The sequence below is a fragment of the Leucoraja erinacea genome, chromosome 17 (assembly GCF_028641065.1).
Source record: "Leucoraja erinacea ecotype New England chromosome 17, Leri_hhj_1, whole genome shotgun sequence".
NCBI lineage: Eukaryota > Metazoa > Chordata > Chondrichthyes > Rajiformes > Rajidae > Leucoraja > Leucoraja erinaceus.
The window spans coordinates 32,266,537-32,287,541 of NC_073393.1; the positions used below are offsets into that span (position 1 = coordinate 32,266,537).

At 40.7% G+C, this 21,005-nt stretch overlaps 1 protein-coding gene across 1 annotated transcript in view; it reads right to left on the reverse strand.

The window, feature by feature from the left end:
- Nucleotides 1-21,005, reverse strand: part of cdh13 (cadherin 13, H-cadherin (heart)) — a 958,412-nt gene that overhangs the window by 16,483 nt on the left and 920,924 nt on the right. The window contains exons 12-13 of the mRNA XM_055648933.1: nucleotides 1,532-1,765; nucleotides 199-414 (exon numbers count right to left, since the gene is read on the reverse strand). Of these exons, the coding sequence (XP_055504908.1) occupies nucleotides 199-414; nucleotides 1,532-1,765 (450 nt within the window). The remainder of the gene's footprint in view (nucleotides 1-198; nucleotides 415-1,531; nucleotides 1,766-21,005) is intronic.

Genomic DNA, 21,005 nt, shown 5'->3' on the forward strand with positions numbered 1-21,005 from the left:
TGGAACTGTGAGATAGCGGCACTAACTGCTGCAGCACTGTGCCATCCCTCGTGATGTTCACAGCCAATTGGGTATGATTGGTGTGTAGAATTGCCCCACAACAAATATCAATTGGAGCCGAAATAAAGGGAAGGGGAAATGAGTGATACCACGCACTGGAGATTGCCCTGAGATAGAGAAATTATTGAGGAAACTCACAGAAGAATGTGATGATAGAAATCAGGAGGAGTGTGGTGCTGATGTGGAGAGAGTTGGCTGTGCTGCAGTCCATTTTGTTCTTCTTGCAGGAGCAGACTTGGACTAAAACATCTGTGCTGTTGGTCAATGGGGGCTTCCCGCTATCCGTCACCACAATTGGCAAATTGTAGTTCGCTCTTTTCAGCGGATGCAAGAGGCTGAGCTGAGCATGGCTGCCTAAAAGAACAAAACAAAAATGTGAAGATCGTGCATAACACATATTTATATTCATGGTCAGGTCAAGACCTTGTACTTACAAGCCGGGATTTGAACATGGTGCCAAAAACCGGCGACTCTGTATACTATCTTGGCGTACCATTGCTATACACTGTACTGTATCTGAGATGTTTATCCAAGATGTATATAAGTGCTTATATTTAGTGATACATGTACTGAACTGTATACAAAAATAAACTTCACTGTACCTCAGTACATGTGACAGGTGAGTACCATTGTATCAAGGTGAGTACCATTGTAACATTGTACCATTGCATTGCACCGTTGTTAATTTGCTCATCATGATTAAGTCTCAACACTAGGTCATGGAACATGTAAGCAGTCGGTGTTTAATCAGTGTGCGCCGTCAGCAATCTCCCTGTACACTAGCACTATCCTACACACTAGGGGCAATATACTATTTTAACGGCTTACAAACTAGTATGTCTTTGGAGTTGAGTTGAGTATTTAGATGAAACAACCTACAAATGAAAGGCATGCCCTTGGAATAGGGGAAGAATGATGCTTAAGTTCCTATGATGAAATGTAACGCATGATGGCAAGGTGATGCAGTTAGTAGTGCAGTTTAGTTTAAAGATACCGTCTGGAAATGGGCCCTTTGGCCCACCAAGTCCGTGCTGACCAACAATCACGCATATACTGTACTAATTCTATCCTACACACTGGGGACAATTTACAGAAGTCAATTAACCAACAAACCTCCATGTCCTTGGAACGTAGGATGATACAGGAGCACCCGGGGAAAACCCACTTGGTCACAGGGAATTTGTACAAACACCACACAGACAGCACCCATAGTCAGGATTGGCCCCCAGTCTCTTGTTCTGTAAGGCAGCAACTCAACCATTGCTCCACTGTGCCACCAGCAGAACTGCAACCCTACAGCTCCAGTGATTGTGGTTTAATCCTGACCTGTGATGCTGTCTGTGTGGAGTTTTCTCTACAGGCAAGAGTGGAAAACTCACTGTGTACTGACTTACTTACATCCTGTTGCAAGATATGCACTTTTACCTTAAGAGTAAAGCATCACATTTTCTGTAATGAAGAAGTCTCTTACTGTTGAGTTGAGTGACCTTCCAGGTTTTTTCAATTCCAACTTGCTTGCCCAATTGAAATTTGAATGGATCAGCATTTGGTTCAAGATCTTTATCTGTTGCTCCTAGAATGGCCACAATGAGATCCTTTGAATCTTCACAGAACTTGGCTATGGTTGGATAAACAGAGGGTGGGTTGTCATTCACATCCAGCATGGTGATAATCAAGGTACCAGTGCCAGTGGCGACGGGGTCTCCTAAGGGATAAAGCAGAAGAGTTTGCCAGTTATTCCATGCTGCAGATGGTGCACGCAAATACTAAAGGGAGGCAACAACAGAAGAAACATTGACATTTATTTGCATATCATCTGGTAATAGTTCTGTATAATCTTTATTGCTGCAACTCCACTTCTTCCCATATTCTGTCCTGATCAATGTTCTTTGATTTCCATGTATTTAACCTTTTGTAAATAGAAAATAGTTGGCAGAAATTGCATCTTGTAAGCTGCAGGATTTAAGGAATAAACTTTACCCTCTTAGAAGGCAAAGACCCCTGATATTATCCAACATTTTGCACGATGGCGCAGTAGTAGAGTTGATGCCTTACAGTAGGTATGTTACAAAATCTACCTGAATCGCCATTGAGAATCCGTCCCAGCCCTGTGTGTGTGATTTTGGCGCTGTTTAGAGGGGGCGGGTTTAAAACGCGATTTTTACTAGGCTGTTGCAATCGAAAATGTTCAGCCTAGCAAATCATTAACGGAAAATCGCTGAAAGACCCCGTCGCAAAAGGTATTATTAGTTTTTATGGCCTTGTATAATAGTTATAGTAGTTTAAAAATCACTCTCTAAACCCGTGACCTCTCGCAGCCCCAGGGTTTTATAAAGCAAACAATTAAAGGTATGTACCTTATTTTTACATTAAAAGGGGCTTCTTAAGAACCCTGTATATAAAGTTTACTATAGCGAGTAGCTCATTTTGGGCTCTTTATATCCCGCAGTATTTTTCTGGGCATTTGGGGGCACAAATCCACTGCAATGTGAACGTTCTAAACCAGCGCGTTCACAGGATCCCACTAGAAAGCCGATTTAAAATGGACTTTAATTTACAGCAATTGAACACTAAATTCCTTCCATTTGGCCTATAAATTGATGTAAATGAGATTTAAAAATCATGTTTTATTGTGAATTATTTGTGAATATTATTTGGACACTTAGGCTATTTAAAAATGTTAATCATTTATTAAGAAATGGATAGATGTTTTATTGGTTTGAAATTAGCTACAATTGGGTAACTAACTAATTATATGCTTTAATTTCAGGTCATCCAAGTAAGATTATTTTATATTTGTTTCAGAATGGTTCAATCTACGATAACTGAAATGTTCATTCAGTTCTCTTAATTTTTAAGAAGGTTATGGGCTTTTGACTATCCATGATCACAGCTTTTTTGTTATGTCCATAGAAAATCAATAGGGAACAAGATGCTAATTTCCGAGTATGAAAATGGCCATAACTTTTTTATTACTTGAGATATGAAAGTGAATTAGGTGTCAAATTAAACTTATTGTTATGCTTTATCTGATGGGATACATTGCAGACTTGATTTTTTAAATCTCAAAATTTTGTAACATTGCTACTTACAGCACCAGAGACTCGGGAACGATCCTTACTACGGATGCTGTGTATGGAGTTTGTCGTTCTCCCTTTGACCTGCGAAGGTTTTCTCCGCGAGTTCCAGTTTCCACCCACACTCTAAAGACGTGCAGGTTTGTAGGCTAATTGGCTTGGTAAAATAGTAAATTGTCCCTAGTATGGGATTGTGTTAATGTGTGGGGATGGCTGGTCGGCGTGGACTTGGTGAGCCGCAAGGCCTGTTTCTGTGCTGTATCTCTAAACTAGACTAAACTAAATATATTGGTTAGGCCAAAATGCAGGAGTCTTCTGAAACATACACTTTAAAGCTTCGTATGATTAAGTTTGGCCCGCCAAGTGTACAACAAAATCATCTAATTTTTAACTGAGCTCAACTTTCTGGTGAGTCAGAAAGCTGTATCGATTCTGGAAAACTGGGCACGGATGTTTAGTTTAGAGATACAACATGGAAACAGGCCCTTCAGTCCACTGATTCCATGCCGACCAACAATCACTCATATATTAGTTTTATCCTTCACACTAGGGATGATTTTCAGAAGCCAATTAATCTACAAACCTGCACGTCTTTGGAATGCGGGAGGAAACCAGGGCAGCCGGAGAAAACACAGTTCTGGGGTAACACAGGGAGAACGTACTAACTTTGTACAAATAGTCGGAATCAGGATCGAACCTGGCTCCCTGGCACTATGCGACAGCAACTATACCACTGCGCCTATATGCCGCCTGGGTCTCAATGCCACTGGGTCTGCACTGACACACCAATGCAGTGCTTAGGAGATGCTATACTGCATGGATTCTGTGGATTGTCACATTATCGTGGTGGAGAAGCTTGTGTGGTCCTGAGATCATGGAGCGATGCCATCTGGAGTTCCTGGTAGGGCCACCTATGGGGTAAGGTCGAGGGGGAGGTCCCTGATAAAGAGCAATCCAACCAAGGTCTCAACGGTGGAACAGGTGGAGGACGATGGCTGACTTTCGTGGAGCGTCACAACAGCTGGGAAGGCGGATGAAGGCTGCAGCAGAAAAGGGTCCCCGGTCGTCTTGGACTCCATGCCACTGGATCCTGACCCAGATCTGTCAAGAACCATGTGGTGGCTGTCGGTGCACCAGTCTCCCCACATTAAATAAAGTCACGCACAGGCGTCCTCCCAAAAGAGGACAGTCATACTCGTTTCGAGTGACCACCAATGATGATGTACTGCAACAAATGCTGGTCTTTGAGCGAGATGTTACATTAAGATCCTATTCACATTCTTGGAAGGACAAAAACATTTTGTTGTTCTATAATCACAGAAATAGGTGGGAACTACCACAGATTACCTGGCCAATATTCAAATTTCCAACATCAATAGGCTATCTGGTGATTATCACTTTGCTTTTTGTAAGAGTTTGCCATATGCGGATTTGTTCATTGTTCTCACATTAAAACAGGAACAACACAACTATATCATTAGATGTGAGGAGCCTTTGAAGCACCTTACAAATTACCTTATGTATTAGCATACAAATAAAGTTCCATAGAACCACACAAAGAAGAATATGTTTAGTGTCATTACTGTATTATATGCCATCCCTAATTGATTTCCTATAAAATGGTCTGTGTTGTGATCTTCTGCAATATGAAACTCAGTAATCTCCACAAACGTCAAGAAACAAGGGAAGAGAAAATAAATGTTGTTATTATTTTTTCCTTTTTTTTTTAACACAAATTCCGCAATCAAATTTTATTTCAAGTCCAACGTTTTACAAATCACAACACAATCGTGATATTAATTCATTGTGTAGAACATTTTTTTTAACTACAATTAATCAAGTGACAACTGTGAACTACAGAGAGCGATTTTAGTTTAGTTTAGTTTATTATTGTCACGAGCACCGAGGTACAGTGAAAATCTTTTTTTGTTGCGTGCTACCCAGTCAGCGAAATGACAACACATGATTACAATCAAGGCGCCCACAGATACAGGATAAAGGGTATAATGTTTTGTGCAAGATAAAGTCATTTAGAGCAAGATAATGGCTGGTGGAGGCAATATTTGAGAAGTATCTGGGCAAGCTAATTTGCTAATGCAGAGAAGGCTAAGGATCAAATGCAGATGAATGGAATTAGTAGAGAGGGATGTATGATGTTCGACATGGACGTGGTAATGTGAAGGTCCAGTTACAGCGCTGAGTGACTCTATGACCATTTGGTGCCAGAAGAGACCTCAAACTGCAAGGGGAGAGCTAAGCATAAAGAGTAGCAGGTTCAAGAGGGAAATGTTCCAAAGAAACGTCCCTGCTCAACATCACAGCCCCATCTCTCAGCTGAGCAGAGGACGGAAAACGTTGTCAGTACAAATAGCAAGGCACTTCTTCCAAATTCATAGATCCCAGTGTAAGACACTCTAATTGCTACCAATATTGTACCCCAATAATCTGGTAGGAATGCTCTGGTAAACCATAAAACACATAACAATTCCTCACTCTCTTTATTCCAGATCCAATAGCAACATGATTGGCATTGATTATTTTGAGTCCACAGTCCTTAGATCGATACTTTCCGGTTACTGAAAAGAGTGCTCAATATCAACTGCAATGAGCCTTCTTAAAATTTAATAGGTCTCATTAAGATTATAACTTATTTTTCTAAACTTTAAAGAAACCTAGACGCATAAGTACTCTGTTTGTTGCAGGGCAGACCACTCCTCCTGGAGTCAAACGACTTACGCTGGAAAGAGTGCAGCGAAGAATTTAAGTTGGAAAGGGTGCAAAGGTTTACAAGGATATTGTCAGGATTTAAAGACCGAGCTACAGGGAGAGATTGGGACTTTATGAAATTATGACTTTATTCCTTGGAGTTCAGGAGACTGAGGGATGTTCTTTATAGAGGTGTATAAAATCATGAGGGTACTAGATAGAGTAGATGTACAGTCTTTTACCCAGAATAGGGGAATGAAGAACCAGATGACATAGGTCTTAGGTGATACTGTATAATAGGAATCTGAGGGGCAACTTTTTTCACACACAGGGTGGTGGGTATATGGAATAAGCTGCCAGAGGAGTTTGAGGCAGATACGATAACAACATTTAATAGACACTAGGACAGGTATGTGGACAGGAAAGAATTATAGGGATATGGGCCAAACGTGGACAGATGGGACTAGTGTAGATGGAGCATCTTGTTCGGCAAGGGCATGTGAGGCTGAATGGTCTATTTTAATCTATGTGACATTAAGTGAAGTTTTGAAAGTACAAGCAATGTTTTCCGAAAATAAACCTGTATTCTGTAATCCAGATATAGTTAACCAAAGCCCAAGATAATTCCCGTAAATCTTCCTTAATCTAATGCTGGAACCTTCTTGCAATAAACCTTAACATTCTGTTTGTCCATTGAGCCTACATTTTCAAAGTCCCTGTGATTTGTACCCAACTCTCCCAGAACTTTCTGAATGCCAAAATGCAATGAATTTACATGAACTGTTTTATCATTCCTACAACCAAAGTGGATAATTTTACACTTTCACAAAATATACTTTATCTTCCACCTACATGCCCAATCAGTTAAGGGCCTGTCCCACGAGCATGCGACTCGATGCGGCAAGCGCGACCTAAGCGACTCCATGCCGCAAGCGCGACCTAACGTGGTCGCTTGAGCCGTACGGCCTCGCGGGGCCGGTCCCACTTCGATCGCCGGAGCCGTATGGAGTTGTGCGGAGCTGGTCCCGACATCACGTGGGGCTCCGAAAAACTGACCCTGTTTAAAAATTCCACCCGGCAACGGCTTGCCGGCCCGCAGCCGCCTCGACGCCGTACGTCACGCGCGAACTTCCCACGGACTTTGCTCGAACTTCATTTCACTCAGTCGACCTCCGCGCGTCCCCCGCTTCTGGTTTGGTCGCGCTTGCCGCATGCAGGCACATGCTGGTGGGACCGGCCCTTTAGGTCGCGCTTGCCGCATGCAGGTCGCATGCTCATGGGACAGGTCCTTTAACCAGTTTACAGTAGATGAACCATCCTGACTCAATTCATCAATTGTCCATTCCCCACAATGGATGCTGCCATGATCCACTGAGTTCTTCCAACACTTCACCATTTTTAACCAGCTTATTATTTGACTCTTCGTTCCCCTCAGAACTCGTTAGGCCCCCCCCCCACCCCCACCCTGTTATAGCAGACAATCGGCAATAACGGACACCATTCATTTCCCCCTCTGCCCTCGGTGGTCCGTTATTGTGAGGGTTTACAGTGTATAAAAGCAAAATGTGCAGACAAGTTTGAGAAAAATCCTTTAAGCTTTTGATTTCTGCAATTTAGGGTTTGCATTCTTCCACAATCAAATGCAAATTGTGTTGAATTTAATGGAACCAAATTTCATTTCACACCTTTTCGGTGGCCGTGAGAATTTTTGATATTTTTCATCTCAACGTCCATTTACGCCACATGTAAATATTAGAAAATTAGATGTAGAGGTTCATCCTCTATTTTACATGTGAACCACAGGTGCTTCCAAGTCCAAATAAAAGTTGAAAATGCTGGAAATACTCAGGAAGTCAGTTAGCATCTGTGGAATGAGAAACAGCCATTTGTTTTGGGTCTGTGACCTGTCATCACAACTGGGAAAAGGAGAGAGATGCATTAATTTTTAATTGGAAAGAAAGTGAGAGAGGACTATTTAGAACAAAGGGAATGCTTGTGATAGGATGAATCGGCTTCATGGCAAAGGCTTCCAGCACTTTAAGCTTCATGGTCGGTGTAATAGAAAACTGGTGAGACTTAACTGAGTGAAATAAGATAAAAACTGACCCAACAAGGTGTAAAACAGAAAATGGGAATAGGTGGAAAACCGAGCAAGTCAGGCAGTATCTGTGGAAAGAGAAACAGTTAATGTTTCAGATGTGGGACTCTTCATAAGACCCAGTTAATCTAAGTGGTTGAAAACATGGGAATTGAGTGAAACATGTGGCAAATGGCGTGCGGTACTATGTTTAGTTTAAGTTTAGTTTCAGGTCGAGATGCAGCGTGGAAACAACCCCTTCGGCCCACTGAGTCCATGCCGATCGATGATCACCCAAACTCTGGTTCTATCCTACACAGTAGGGACAACTTACAGAAGCTAATTAACATACAAACCTGCACATCTTTGGAATGTGGGTGGAAAACGGAGCACCTGGAGACACCCCATACAGTCATAGGGAGAGCATACAAACTCCGTACACTGTTTCTGAAATTTGTCCAATTTGAAGTCGTTGGAACTGAAGTTCAGAACTGAACTATCTGCCTATTTAAAAAAACAACCTTGCTTGCATCCACCTATTATCTGCACTCTCTGTCCTGCTTCATCCCTCTTCTAGCTTCCCTCTCCCTCCCCCTCTACAATCAGTCTGAAGTAGGGCCTCAACCTGAAATGTCACCTGTCTGTGTTCTCCAGAGATGCTGCCTGACCTGCAGAATTACTCCAATCCTTTTGTGTATTAACCAACATCTGCATTTCCTTGTCTCTATAGTTCAGTGGCACAGTTTATTATCACATACAATACAGAATGAATGTTAACTTTTCTGAGTTTTTGCAATGTCCTTGAGAATTTGAATGTAACCTTGGAAAATAGCAAAGTGTAAATATTTCAGAATGTATTCTTCGAACAATGTCAATCATCGCAAAATATTCTGTTTATCATATCTGCAGAGATTGCAGTGCCAGTATTCTGAAAAGTAAGGTTACCCAGGGTCAGTTTAGTGTACAGTTTAGTCATAATCAAAGTCAGATTCTTTGTCAGCATAACGAACTGGGAATTTATGATGATACCTTGTTAAAATCACAGGCCTGACATGTATATTCTCTTAACTACATTTAATTAAATAAAATAATTTCCTGCTGTTTCGAATTAGGGTTGTCAGTTCGTGTAATTTAAAAATAGGATTTTATACAAGTGTGACTTGACTACCTTGCTCATAAAAGTGTTCATGCTGATATTATATATCTCCATTGTAACATAGACATGTCACTTTAAAAGTACTGTTGCTGTAAATTCAGTTCAAAACTACAGCAGGAATTTTTGGTTATCGAAATAAAATGCAAATAAGCTTCAATAAAATGTATGTTTGTTTTCAGCTGCTTCTTCAATCTCATAATCTGTTTTAGAATGACAATTAATTTGAGAAAACTATGAGTTGCAACATACTCGTAAATTATGAATTTAAATTGCTTTGCAATAAGAGCAATTAACTGTATTTTACACTCCATGGGTTTGTCATTAAAGTTTGTTGCATTTCCCTTTATAAATAACATGAACAAATATATTTGAAAGTTTTGAATTTCAAATACACATTACCATTTGAAGATATGTCTTCAACTCTTGACTAAACTCTTCTTTAGTCAGAGAGTGGTGAATCTGTGGAATTAATTGCCACAGAAGGCGGTGGGGGTCATCAATAGATATTTTTAAGGCAGAGATAGATTCTTGATTAGCACGGGTGTTAGGGGTTATGGGGAGAGGGCAGGATAATGGGGGTAGATGGATCAGCCATGATTGAATGGTGGAGTTGGGCCGAATGGCCTAATTCTGCTCCTATCACTTATGACCTTATGAACCCTATCTAATTTTTTTGTCATTTTAATATTAACATTGTTCTGTCATTTGAATTCCATGAGTCGACGCCAATACAGAGGTAACAAACCCAAAGTCATCTGAGACTTTTACTATGAATGCACCTTAGAGAGAAATGATCCTTTAAATCACAGACAACCAATTAATAGTTAAAGATAGTAATAATCCTAAACAGAATTATGAGAAGCAAAATTAAAAGAAGCAAATCAATTCATCAATAATTATTCTGATGAGCGAAGGAAACATTTCATCCAAGAAATAACACACCTTTAATGCAGCGATAGACTGTGGATACATTATGTAATAAGAAAGCTAATTAAGTTTTACCATGTAAAGAAGAATAACAATGAAGCTCATCAGATGACTTTTGATAGATCGGAGTATCTAATTTAGAAAATTCTGTCAGCACAGCCACCTACATCTCTTTTAATTGAATATCGGGTTAATAGAGAAGGTCACATCAACATTGTCATTTATTAAAAGGCAGAATACATGGATACCTTTTTGATTTCTTAGGGCACGAGTTCACTTTCTCTTAATCTTTTCAAAGTGTGACAATCAGTGCACAAATAGATTGGAACGATCCTCAATCATGTTTTGGCATAGATCTAATTGATTCAGTTCATGCCCCATATTGCTGCCTGGGAAAACTGACGTACTAAAATGTAACCAACTCTGGTTAAAAGAAATGTTTGAACATTTTCTTCTGAGCGATTCCCTCAGGATTGTGGAAGACTTCCATCCAGCCCTGTTCTATGGGTTCTGCGGTGACTGATGAGGGAGCTGGAGATTGTTCAATTCAATTCAATTCAATTCAATTCAATTCAATTCAATTCAATTCAATTCAATTCAACTTTAATGTCATTGCACAAATACGAGTATGGGTACAACGAAATGCAGTTTAGCGTCAGTCCGTAGTATAGTGCAATATAGAAATAAAAATAAAAATACAGAATAATCAAACAATAATCGAACAATGTGGACGGAGAGACTGGAGAAGTCTATCGGCGGGACTCCGAGTTCAGCAATGTGATGGTATTATTGTAGAAGCTGTTCCTCATCCTACTGGTACGAGACCTGAGGCTCCTGTACCGCCTCCCTGATGGGAGGAGGGCAAACAGTCCATGGTTGGGGTGGGAGGGGTCTTTAATGATCTTCCCGGCCCGTCTCAGACACCGTTTTCGGTGGAGGGCATCCATGGCAGGGAGCGGGGCACCGATGATGTACTGCACGGTTTTCACCACCCGTTGTAGTGCCTTCCTGTCCGCTACGGTGCAACTGCTGTACCATACCGTGAAGCAGGTGGTCAGGATGCTTTCGATGGTACAGCGGTAAAAGTTGGTCAGGATCTGGGGGGACAGGTGAGCTTTCTTGAGCCTCCTCAGGAAGTAAAGGCGCTGCTGCGCCTTTTTGATCAGCTTGGAGGTGTTGAGGGACCAGGACAGATCCTCCGTGCCATGTGCCACAGATGAAGAAGGAGATTCTCACTGGGTTCGACTGGCTAATAGTTTAGAAGGTAGTCTACTCCTGTTGCCATCCTGGATGCTTCAGTAGTCAAGTCAAGTCACATTTATTTATATAGCACATTTTTTTTTTTAAACTCTCGTTGGCCAAAGTGCTTTACATTGGTTATAAGAATAGTATAAACAAACAAACTACATACATATATACATATAGCCCTCACTCAGTGGACGTCAGGAAAAGGCTTGGGAGTATAGATAAGATTTTAGTCTTGACTTAAAGGAGTCGATGGAGGGGGCAGCTCTTATGGGAAGGGGGATGCTGTTCCACAGTCTAGGAGCTGGAACTGCAAAGGCGCGGTCGCCCCTAAGCTTATGCCTAGACCGCGGGATATTCAGCAGCCCCAAGTCGGCTGATCTGAGGGACCTGGAGGTGGAGTGGTGGGTGAGAAGACTTTTAATGTAGGAGGGGGCAAGCCCATTTGTAGACCCTCCTCTGTCTTGAAATGTATATGGAACCGCACAGGGAGCCAGTGCAGAGAGGCCAGGATTGGGGTGATGTGGTCCCTTTTTCGGGTGCCCGTCAGGTGTCTCGTTGTGGCGTTTGGACCAGTTGCAGGCGGGTCAGGGAAGATTGGCTGATGCCAGTGTAAAGAGAGTTGCAATAATCTAGACGGGAGGAGATAAATGTGTGGATGATCTTTTGGAGGTCATCAAAGTGGAGGAATTGTTTTATTTTAGCTATCGTCCGAAGTTGAAAGAAGCTAGCTTTAATCACGGCATTGACTTGTTTGTCAAATTTCAGTGCTGAGTCAAATATCACACCAAGGTGTTTGACGTGAGGTTTGAGTAGTGGGGTAACGCTTCCAAGCTGTCATACCCCTGCTATCATTTTGATTGAGTCCGAGGGGCTGAGAACGATGACCTCAGACTTACTCTCATTTAGTTGGAGGAAGTTCCAGTAGGCATCTGACAAACAAATCAAAGGAGAGGTGACTCTTGGTCTATTTTTGTTCGGACTTTACTGGACTAATCATGGTATTCCCTTCATTATGTTTTTGTACACTGTGGATGAGTCGATTGTAATCATGCATTGCTTTTCCATTGACTAGTTAGTTAGCATGTAACAAAAGCTTTTCACTGCACCTTGGCACTCATGACAATAAAACTCAACTCAAACCTCAGGTTCACAGTGCCTTCCTGAATGCTCCTTCTGCAGGTTGAGCAGTGATGGCAGATATTCCCCACCAGTCAAAGGGATGCTACATCTTGTCAAAAAATCTTTCGATTTGCTTCAAGAACCTGGTATCAGCATGTGAATAAAGGGACCTATCCAACAGATATGATTGAATGTAATTAGGGTCTGTATAAGTGTATAGGATTTTGTGGTCCCTCTTGAGTGATTTGAAATGTCAGCTCTAATAGTACATGTTTCAAGAGAGTACACAAGGACAGGGGCCATTGCTGCTCACTAAATCATTAGATTAGTCTACTGGCCTTGAAATGTTCATAAGTTAAAGCAGAATTAGGCCATTCAGCTCATCAAGTCTACCCCACCATTCAATCAGGGCTAATCTATCTTTCAATCTTAACCCCATTCTCTTGCCTTCTCCCCATAACCCCTGACACCCGTACTAATCAAGCATCTATTAATCTACACTTTTAAAATATCCATTGATGGCCTCCACAGCCTTCTGTGGAATTTCGATCTTCAAACACTCTTTTCCTCAGTCAGTCGAAAGCTATGCTGGTGCCAAGCAGACCTTGATGAATTTCATTATATCTGTCATCACTGACAAGTGGGTCCCAGGATATGGGTTCAGTTCTTCCAGGCTTTTATTATGGACATTCCTTACCAGAGGCAAGTAGAGTCTGGGCAAGTTGTTGGACAACAATTGCTGGCTCATCAGTTAATCAAAGCCTTATACATGCTTTGAAATACTCTTATTTTAATTAATTGAAATTCACAATTAAATATATTTAATAGTCCTATTTTATGGAAATTCATGCTATTTGCATAAAGTGATTTCAAGTCCATAATTAAAATTCTTGAGCACATCAATGGTTCAGCAAAAGGTGGTGAATTTGAAAGACACAGGGAAACAAGGCATTCATCTGTCTATTTTTCATAATTGATGCTAATGAGAGGAAATAATTAAACATCCCAGATATTCCGTGGCATGGTAGTGCAGTGGTAGAGTTGCTGCCTTACAGCGCCAGAGACCCAGGTTCGATCCTGACTACGGGTTCTGTCTGTACGGAGCTTGTACGTTCTCCGTGGGACCTGCATGGTTTTTCTCCGGGTCATCCGGGTTCCTCTCACACTCCAAAGACGTACAGGTTTGTTGGTTAATTGGCTTGGTAAAATTGTATATTGGTCCTAGTGTGTGTGGAATAGTGCTAGTATATGGGGTGATCGCTGGTTGGCACGGACTCTATGGCCCGATGGGCTGTTTCTCTAAATTAAAAACTTAAATATTTTCTGCTTCTGTATTCGTTCAGTGCCTTCAGTTCAATCCATCTTCCCGATGGGGATTGTCACTGCATTGTTTAAATAAGATGTTTTTGGTGTTATCTTGAAGTAGGGTGCAAGAGTATTTGGGAATGACAAATCATAAAATATAATTTCTGATTCTAAAAATTGATTTCTGACTGCGAATTCAGTGCCTGCTATAATGCATTCTGAAGCAATAATGTTTCTTCTCAGCATACACACACTCACAGCCAGAGCCACTATGTCAATATTTGGTGTGCTATGGTGATATTGATGCATTTCATTGTATAAACCAGCCACCTGTGTATAATGTAATGGAAAAGAGTTTGCATCATGCTTCACTCATTCCTTTGATGGGAAAACACCACAATTTGAGAATGGACGATCTCTAATTTCATACAGACTTTAGGTATGGCATTTTTAAATTATATTTCCATGGATGTTGTACAGTTAAAAGGTCTGGGCCTGTCGAACTTCTCCTCCAAGCAAGATTGACTTGCAAGAGCAAGATTACAATGTAATAAATTGAAACTGTCCAAATTTATTCACCATAAATGAGTAGAAGTCATTGTTATTAATTGAAGTTGACTTTTAGAAATCAACGACATTGGCTGAATTAGAAAGCTTATTGAAAAACACTGCAAGGTTAGGTGATGTGGAAAGTGAAATGATAGATGTCGAATTGGTGGGGTGAAGACAAAATAGAATGTTATTGGAACAGGGTGGAGAAAAATTACATGACCCAATTTGTACATGACTTTGTTAATCATGCTAATATTAATTAGATTAATTGTCCTACAACTAGTGTCCAAAAACTACAGCAAGAATTTGTAATTAAATTCTGTTCTTAATACAGAAAAACAATCACAGTCCTTTCATAGGAAGATCATCAAACAATACTTGACATTTGTTCATGTAAAGAGATTAGGCTGGTGACCAAAATTTGGTTGAAGAGAATAATTTATGGAAACACAAAGGAGCAATAGGGAGAAAAGAAAAACACAGAGCAACAGTGAAGATGAGGAAGAGATTTAGGAGGGCAGACCGCAGGCAACAGAAGGCATGTTAGTTAAGTGTGAAACTATTATGATAGGGTTTGCCTAGGATTTCAGAATTGAAAAAGAACAGAAATTCTGAACTAAAACCAGAAAATGCTGGAAATACACAACAGGTCATGCAGGGAAGAGAAGCAAAGTTGGCATTTCATGTTGAAGACCGTTCTTCAGAACTGGAAATCCTGGAGACTTGTTGGAAGTTACAGCATTAATTCTTCAATGTTTCACTTCCATTTGAATTAGCAACAAAGCAGCTCACCCGCTAATTGTAATGAAAGGAATGCTGATACAAGTGAAAGGTTTCTGGAATCAATATACCTTTTTTGGAATTGGTGTTAGTTAATATTTTAAATAACTTCTAAATTAATACTATTTAAAACTGATAGTTGGAGAAAGCCTTGCTGTGATTTAAAATAAAAGGATGGAAGTTTTCGAATCAAATTAATCTCAGTTTGATTAATTCATTTTTTGTTCGGCTTTCTAGTTCAAGTTGTGAGGAAGTTTGCTGAGAGTGCTTTCTGTAAAATCCATTTTTGTTGGACTAATATAAATTGATACTATGTGTACTTCTTCTCTTTCGGAGAGGAGGCTACGCAAAAAGCTGGAGAGGATGGGACACGGTGAACACAAGACGAGGCAGTGTGATGCTTGCAGGATGTGGGAGGTCAGGGCCACGGATGGGGTCTCGGATGAAGTTTAATGTGGATAAATGTGAGGTTATCCACTTTACTAGCAAAAACAGGAAGGCAGATTACTATCTAAATGGCATCAAGTTGGGAAAAGGGGAAGTACATCGGAATCTGGGGGTCCTTGTTCATCAGTCTATGAAAGTAAGCATGCAGGTACAGCAGGCAGAGAAGAAAGCGAATGGCATGTTGGCCTTTAAAACAAGAGGAGTCGAGTATAGGTGCAAAGAAGTCCTTCTGCAGTTGTACAGAGCCCTAATGAGACCACACCTGGAGTATTGTGTGCAGTTTTGGTCCCCTATGAGGAAGGACATTCTTGCTATTGAGGGAGTACAGTGTAGGTTTACAAGGTTAATTCCCAGGATGGCGGGACTGTCGTATGCTGAGAGAATGGAGCAGCTGGGCTTGTACACTCTGGAGTTTAGAAGGATGAGAGGATATCTTATTGTAATATACAAGATTGTTGAGGGTTTGGACACGCTAGAGGCAGGAAACATGTTCCCGATGTTAGGGGAGTCCAGAACCAGGGGCCACAGTTTAAGAATAAGGGGTACGCCATTTAGAAAGGAGACGAGGAAACACTTTTCTCTGCCTCAGAGGGCGGTGGGAACCAGTTCTCTGGATACTTTCAAGAGAGCTAGATAGGTCACTTAAAGATAGCGGAGTCAGGGGATATGGGGAGACGGCAGGAATGGGGTACTGATTGGGGATGATCAGCCATGATCACAGTGAATGGCAGTGTTGGCTCGAAGGGCCGAATGGCCTACTCCTGCGTCTATTGACTCTATTGTCTAATTGCCATGTATATCAAGTCACACTGATTGAATCACCTACACCCCTGCAATCTGATTAGGTAAAGACAGAATCCTTTTGTAGAGTCATGGAGTGACACAGTGTGGAAACAGGCCCTGCGGCCCAACTCACCCACACCGGCCAACAATGTCCCACCAACCCTAGTCCCACTTGCCTGCGCTTGGTTCATAACCCTCCAAACCTGTCCTATCTATGTACCTGTCCAACTGTTTCTTAAACAATGGAATAGTCCCAGCCTCAACTACCTCCTCTGGCAGCTTGTTCCATACACCCACCACCCTCTGTATGAAAACGATACCCCTCGGATTCCTATTAAATCTTTTCCCCTTCACCTTGAACCTATGTCATCTGGTCATCGATTCGATTCCCCTACACTGGGTAAAATACTCTGTGCATCTACCCGATCTATTCCTCTCATGACTTTATATACCCCTATAAGATCTCCCTTCATCCTCCTATGCTTCATGGAATAGAGACCCTGCCTACTTAACCTCTCCCTATAGCTCATACCCTCTAGTCCCGGCAACATCCTTGTAAATCTTTTCTGAACCCATTAAAGCTTGATAATATCTTTCCTATAGAGATCGATCTTCCACAAATTATTTGCATTTAAAAAAAATGTTCCAGAGGATGCTTAAGCTATTTATGATAAAGAGGGGGACACCATATGCACCATATGAGCTGGGACTCGATATTTACTTTGCACCATCTGGAATCAGATATGTTGCAGCACATTGGATGTAAGGAAAGGTGAGAAAAATGGAGATTATGATAGCTTTGGAAGAAAAAGTTTTCAAAACATACATAAACATCAAGGAATTAAAGGAAAAGGTGTGAGGATCAGAGATTTGTGAAAATAATGCCCTGGGACTGTAAAAGGCACAGGCATTGGGGGAAAAAAAACAAATGCGTAGTTTACAACTTCATTGGATCGCTATTGGGATTTATTCGACAAATCTTCAGTTCTACCAATTACTGCACCAACACTATGGGAGAAACATATTTATGAGGCAAGATCTTAGATGGCTTTGGTTGTGAATGGAAAATGATTGAGTTAAATAACTGCTAAAGAACAAGGATAAAAAATATTGTCTGATGCTGAAATATTATTTTTGTTACAACACGTTTTCTCTCGTCTTTCCAAAGTAGCGGCCACATGCCGTGTGATTGGGTATTGAAATTGCAAAGGTTTTTCAATTTACCATATAATCTCTCTATTTTATTCCACATACAGCACTAACAGGGCACTAAATCAAAGCTATTTGCTTGATATTTACTAACATGCTGCAGCATATTGGAGAAATGAAATGTGATTTTTTCACTTCAATTATATATAAGCCACAATTTTAAAAGCATTTATACGTTATTGGTTTATTTCTTTTATAAGCTTTATCAAAGATATTAATACTCCATACAGAACCTGATCTTAATTGTTTTGTCGACCAACCTTATTCTGTTTTCCAATTCAATTTTGATCATGTCTACTGCGTAAAGAGACAAAGCCTTTGCAAGCCCCACCCCCCATCCTCACCAACAGATATTGAACAGATTAATGTCTGGGCATGTTCACAGGCCCACTTATTCCATAGTAACAAGATATCCCTATCTCTCCTAGTACTTCAATAAGAAATCTTAGAAGGGCTTTTGCATCAAAATGAATGCACAGATCAATCCATATTCAATGTTCCACAGAATGAAAGAAAACACTCTCATTGTGAGCAATAACTGAGAGCTATATTTTCACAAGTAGTTGAAATTTGCAGGCACCATACTAACAACTATTCTTGACCAAGCGGCACAGTGGCGCAGCGGTAGTGTTGCTGCCTGATGGCACCAGAGAGCCGAGTTCAATCCTGACGAAATGCTGTCTCTATGGAGTTTTACGTTCTCCCTGTGACCGTGTAGGTTTTCCCCCTGTGGTCCGGTTTCCTACCACATACCAAATACATGCAGGTTTGTAGGTTAAATGGCTTCTGTAAAATTGTTCCTAGTGTCCAGGATAGAACTAGTGTATGGGTGATTGCTGGTTGGTGCAGAATCGATGAAATAAAAGTGTCTGTTTCCACAATGTATCTCTAAACTAAATCTAATCTGAAATTTCTTTTCAGCAAAATATGGTTCAGAGGGCTGGTAAGGATGTAAATAACTGAAGATTTAAACTTATGTTACTAATAAAACTAAGATTTTTTTGCTTTCTTCTTACTTTTCCACCTCTCTAATATTATCAGAGATTTGTGTCCGAGCGATATTTGTATTTGTTTATATTGTCAAAATATTTGCCTTGGAGAAGATCCAATTACCAGGTGACACAAGCATAGGAATGAACTGCAGATGCTGGTTTACACTGAAGATAGACACAGAATGTCCAATGGAATAATTCAGTCGGACAGGCAGCATCTCCGGATAGAAGGAATGGATGACATTTTGGGTCGAGACCCTTCTTCAGAAGAAAGGTCTCGACCCAAAACATCACCCATTCCAATCCAGAGATGCCGCCTGTCCCGCTAAGTTACTCAAGGTGACACGAGAACTGGAACCGAATTGGCGAGGTGCAGCAAGGCAACTTAGTGATAGAAGATCTCTGGCAACACGGTAACAAAGCAAAGGACCCAACATTGATGGGGCTTCACACCCTACACCTGATGACTACAGCTGCAAGCTTAATCATGTTGGGAAACTATTGAAAACACATATTTAATGCTATTTTACTACATGATAAGAGCTAAGATCAAGATGAGAAGCCAAATATCTACCATATGCAGTCAGGATTTTGAAGACAATGGTGAGAGTCTACTCTTCACATTGCAAATATCAGATAATGAAGGAGGCTTCCTGAAGGTATAGTTCCCAGAATAGCAAAGAGAATAGACACCTGCCTCTTCTTCTCCCCTTCTTCTTGTTGCGTATAGCGTGCACAGCCTAAAGTTGTAAGACAACTTGTTCTGTTTGATCTTCTGTTTGTGCACGCCAGGTTGATTGCATTCATTGAAACGGTGGACCATGTGAAGGTTGCAATCTCCCACCCCCAACATTTACTAATAAACTACCAGTGATGGGATGCCTTGCTGCATTACAGTGAACTTTGACGGATGAAGTGTGCATTTTTTGTCATACACCATTACTACATCCAATTTGTCCTTCAGGGATCATATCCATTTCAGCAGTACATTAGTGGTATTACTGTTCAAAAATATGAATTTTCCATTGCAATGAGCATGTAATCAACAGAAGTTTGACAATTTACAACAGAATGTGTGGAAATTGTACCAGGGAGCTTTAGAGATAGAGAGTGGTGGGAGAGGGGAAGGGGTGAGTGAGGGGAGGAGGGAGGGGGAGAGGGTAAGGGGGGAGAGGGGAGGGGGTGTGAGAGGGACAGCAAGAGAGAGGAAGAGAGAGACAGAGAAAAGATTGGATGTTCAAGAAGGAAGTGCAGATGCTGGAAAATCGCAGATAGACTAAATTGCTGGGGAAACTCAGCGGGTGCGGCAGCATCTATGGAGCGAAGGAAATAGGCAACGTTTCGGGTCGAAACCCTTCTTCAGAAAAGATTGGAAATTGTCCACTGTGTAGGTACAAGAAATAGAACTGAATGCTAACAGAGTGACCATCATTACAAGCTTCAAATGGGGCTGTGCTTGGATATTAAGGTCAATTCTCAATATGTATTTGTCTCCAGGTATAGGTACTTGTTTAATTAATGTGCAAGTTATTCAACTTTTTTCATAAAACGTTATGTCGATTGCGTTTACTTATAGTCACAATAATACAGTGGATAAATTACTTGACTTGTATCCAAATGTCTGTGCCCAGAGTTTAATCACTGGTTACCAGCCCAAAATGTTCCATGTAAATGCGACTGCAAGTTGCACCCGGTCTCAGAAATTCATTGCATTGTCTTCAATGGAGTGTATTTTGGAGGCATAGCACTTCACACTGACTTTGCTACATCATACGTTCAGTGCTTCCAAATAGGGATGCATTTCTACGCACTGTACTTAAACTGGAAACATCAATATCTATTCCAGCACAGCAGCTGAGAATCTGAAACTCCAGCAATTGTAAATCTGGAATACATATTAGAACCAGTAAAAATGCTCATAAAACCACTGGGATATCATAAAAACCCACTTTAAACCCACAGTAATGTGTTTAACTCGTAACCAACCTTTTAAATTGTCTATCAAACCACTGGATTTAATGAAAGTAAAGAATGGACAATAAAGTACTAACCTTGACAACAATGCCGTATCTCAAATAAATATAATATTAAGGCAAAAGTATTGAATATGTATTATGCCAACAGATTTCAGAACTTCAATGCCAGTGGTTGAATTTACTGGAATGCATGCACTTCTGTGCAATAAATGAATATACATTTGTCGATGCTGAATTTGAATACATAAGAACACATAATAAATAAAATGAATATCGCAAGCATGTTTCACAATTAAACAAGTTACATTGGGCAGGCCTCACTGTGGCCAACTTGAAACCCAATTGCCCTTGTACTAGCTCATACTACATCTTATATCTTATTCCCTGACACTAAATGCCAATCTTATTCTTCTGCACTCCCTGATTGCTTTCATTTCCAGCCACTTTTGTAATAACATTTGTAAAAATCATCGCTGGCACTATGGAATCACCTTCACCTTGAAACACGCAGTTTTTTTAATAAAATACACTGAATTTGACATGTTTCTGTGTTTGGAATTTGTTCCTTTTAATAATTATCGATATACAGTA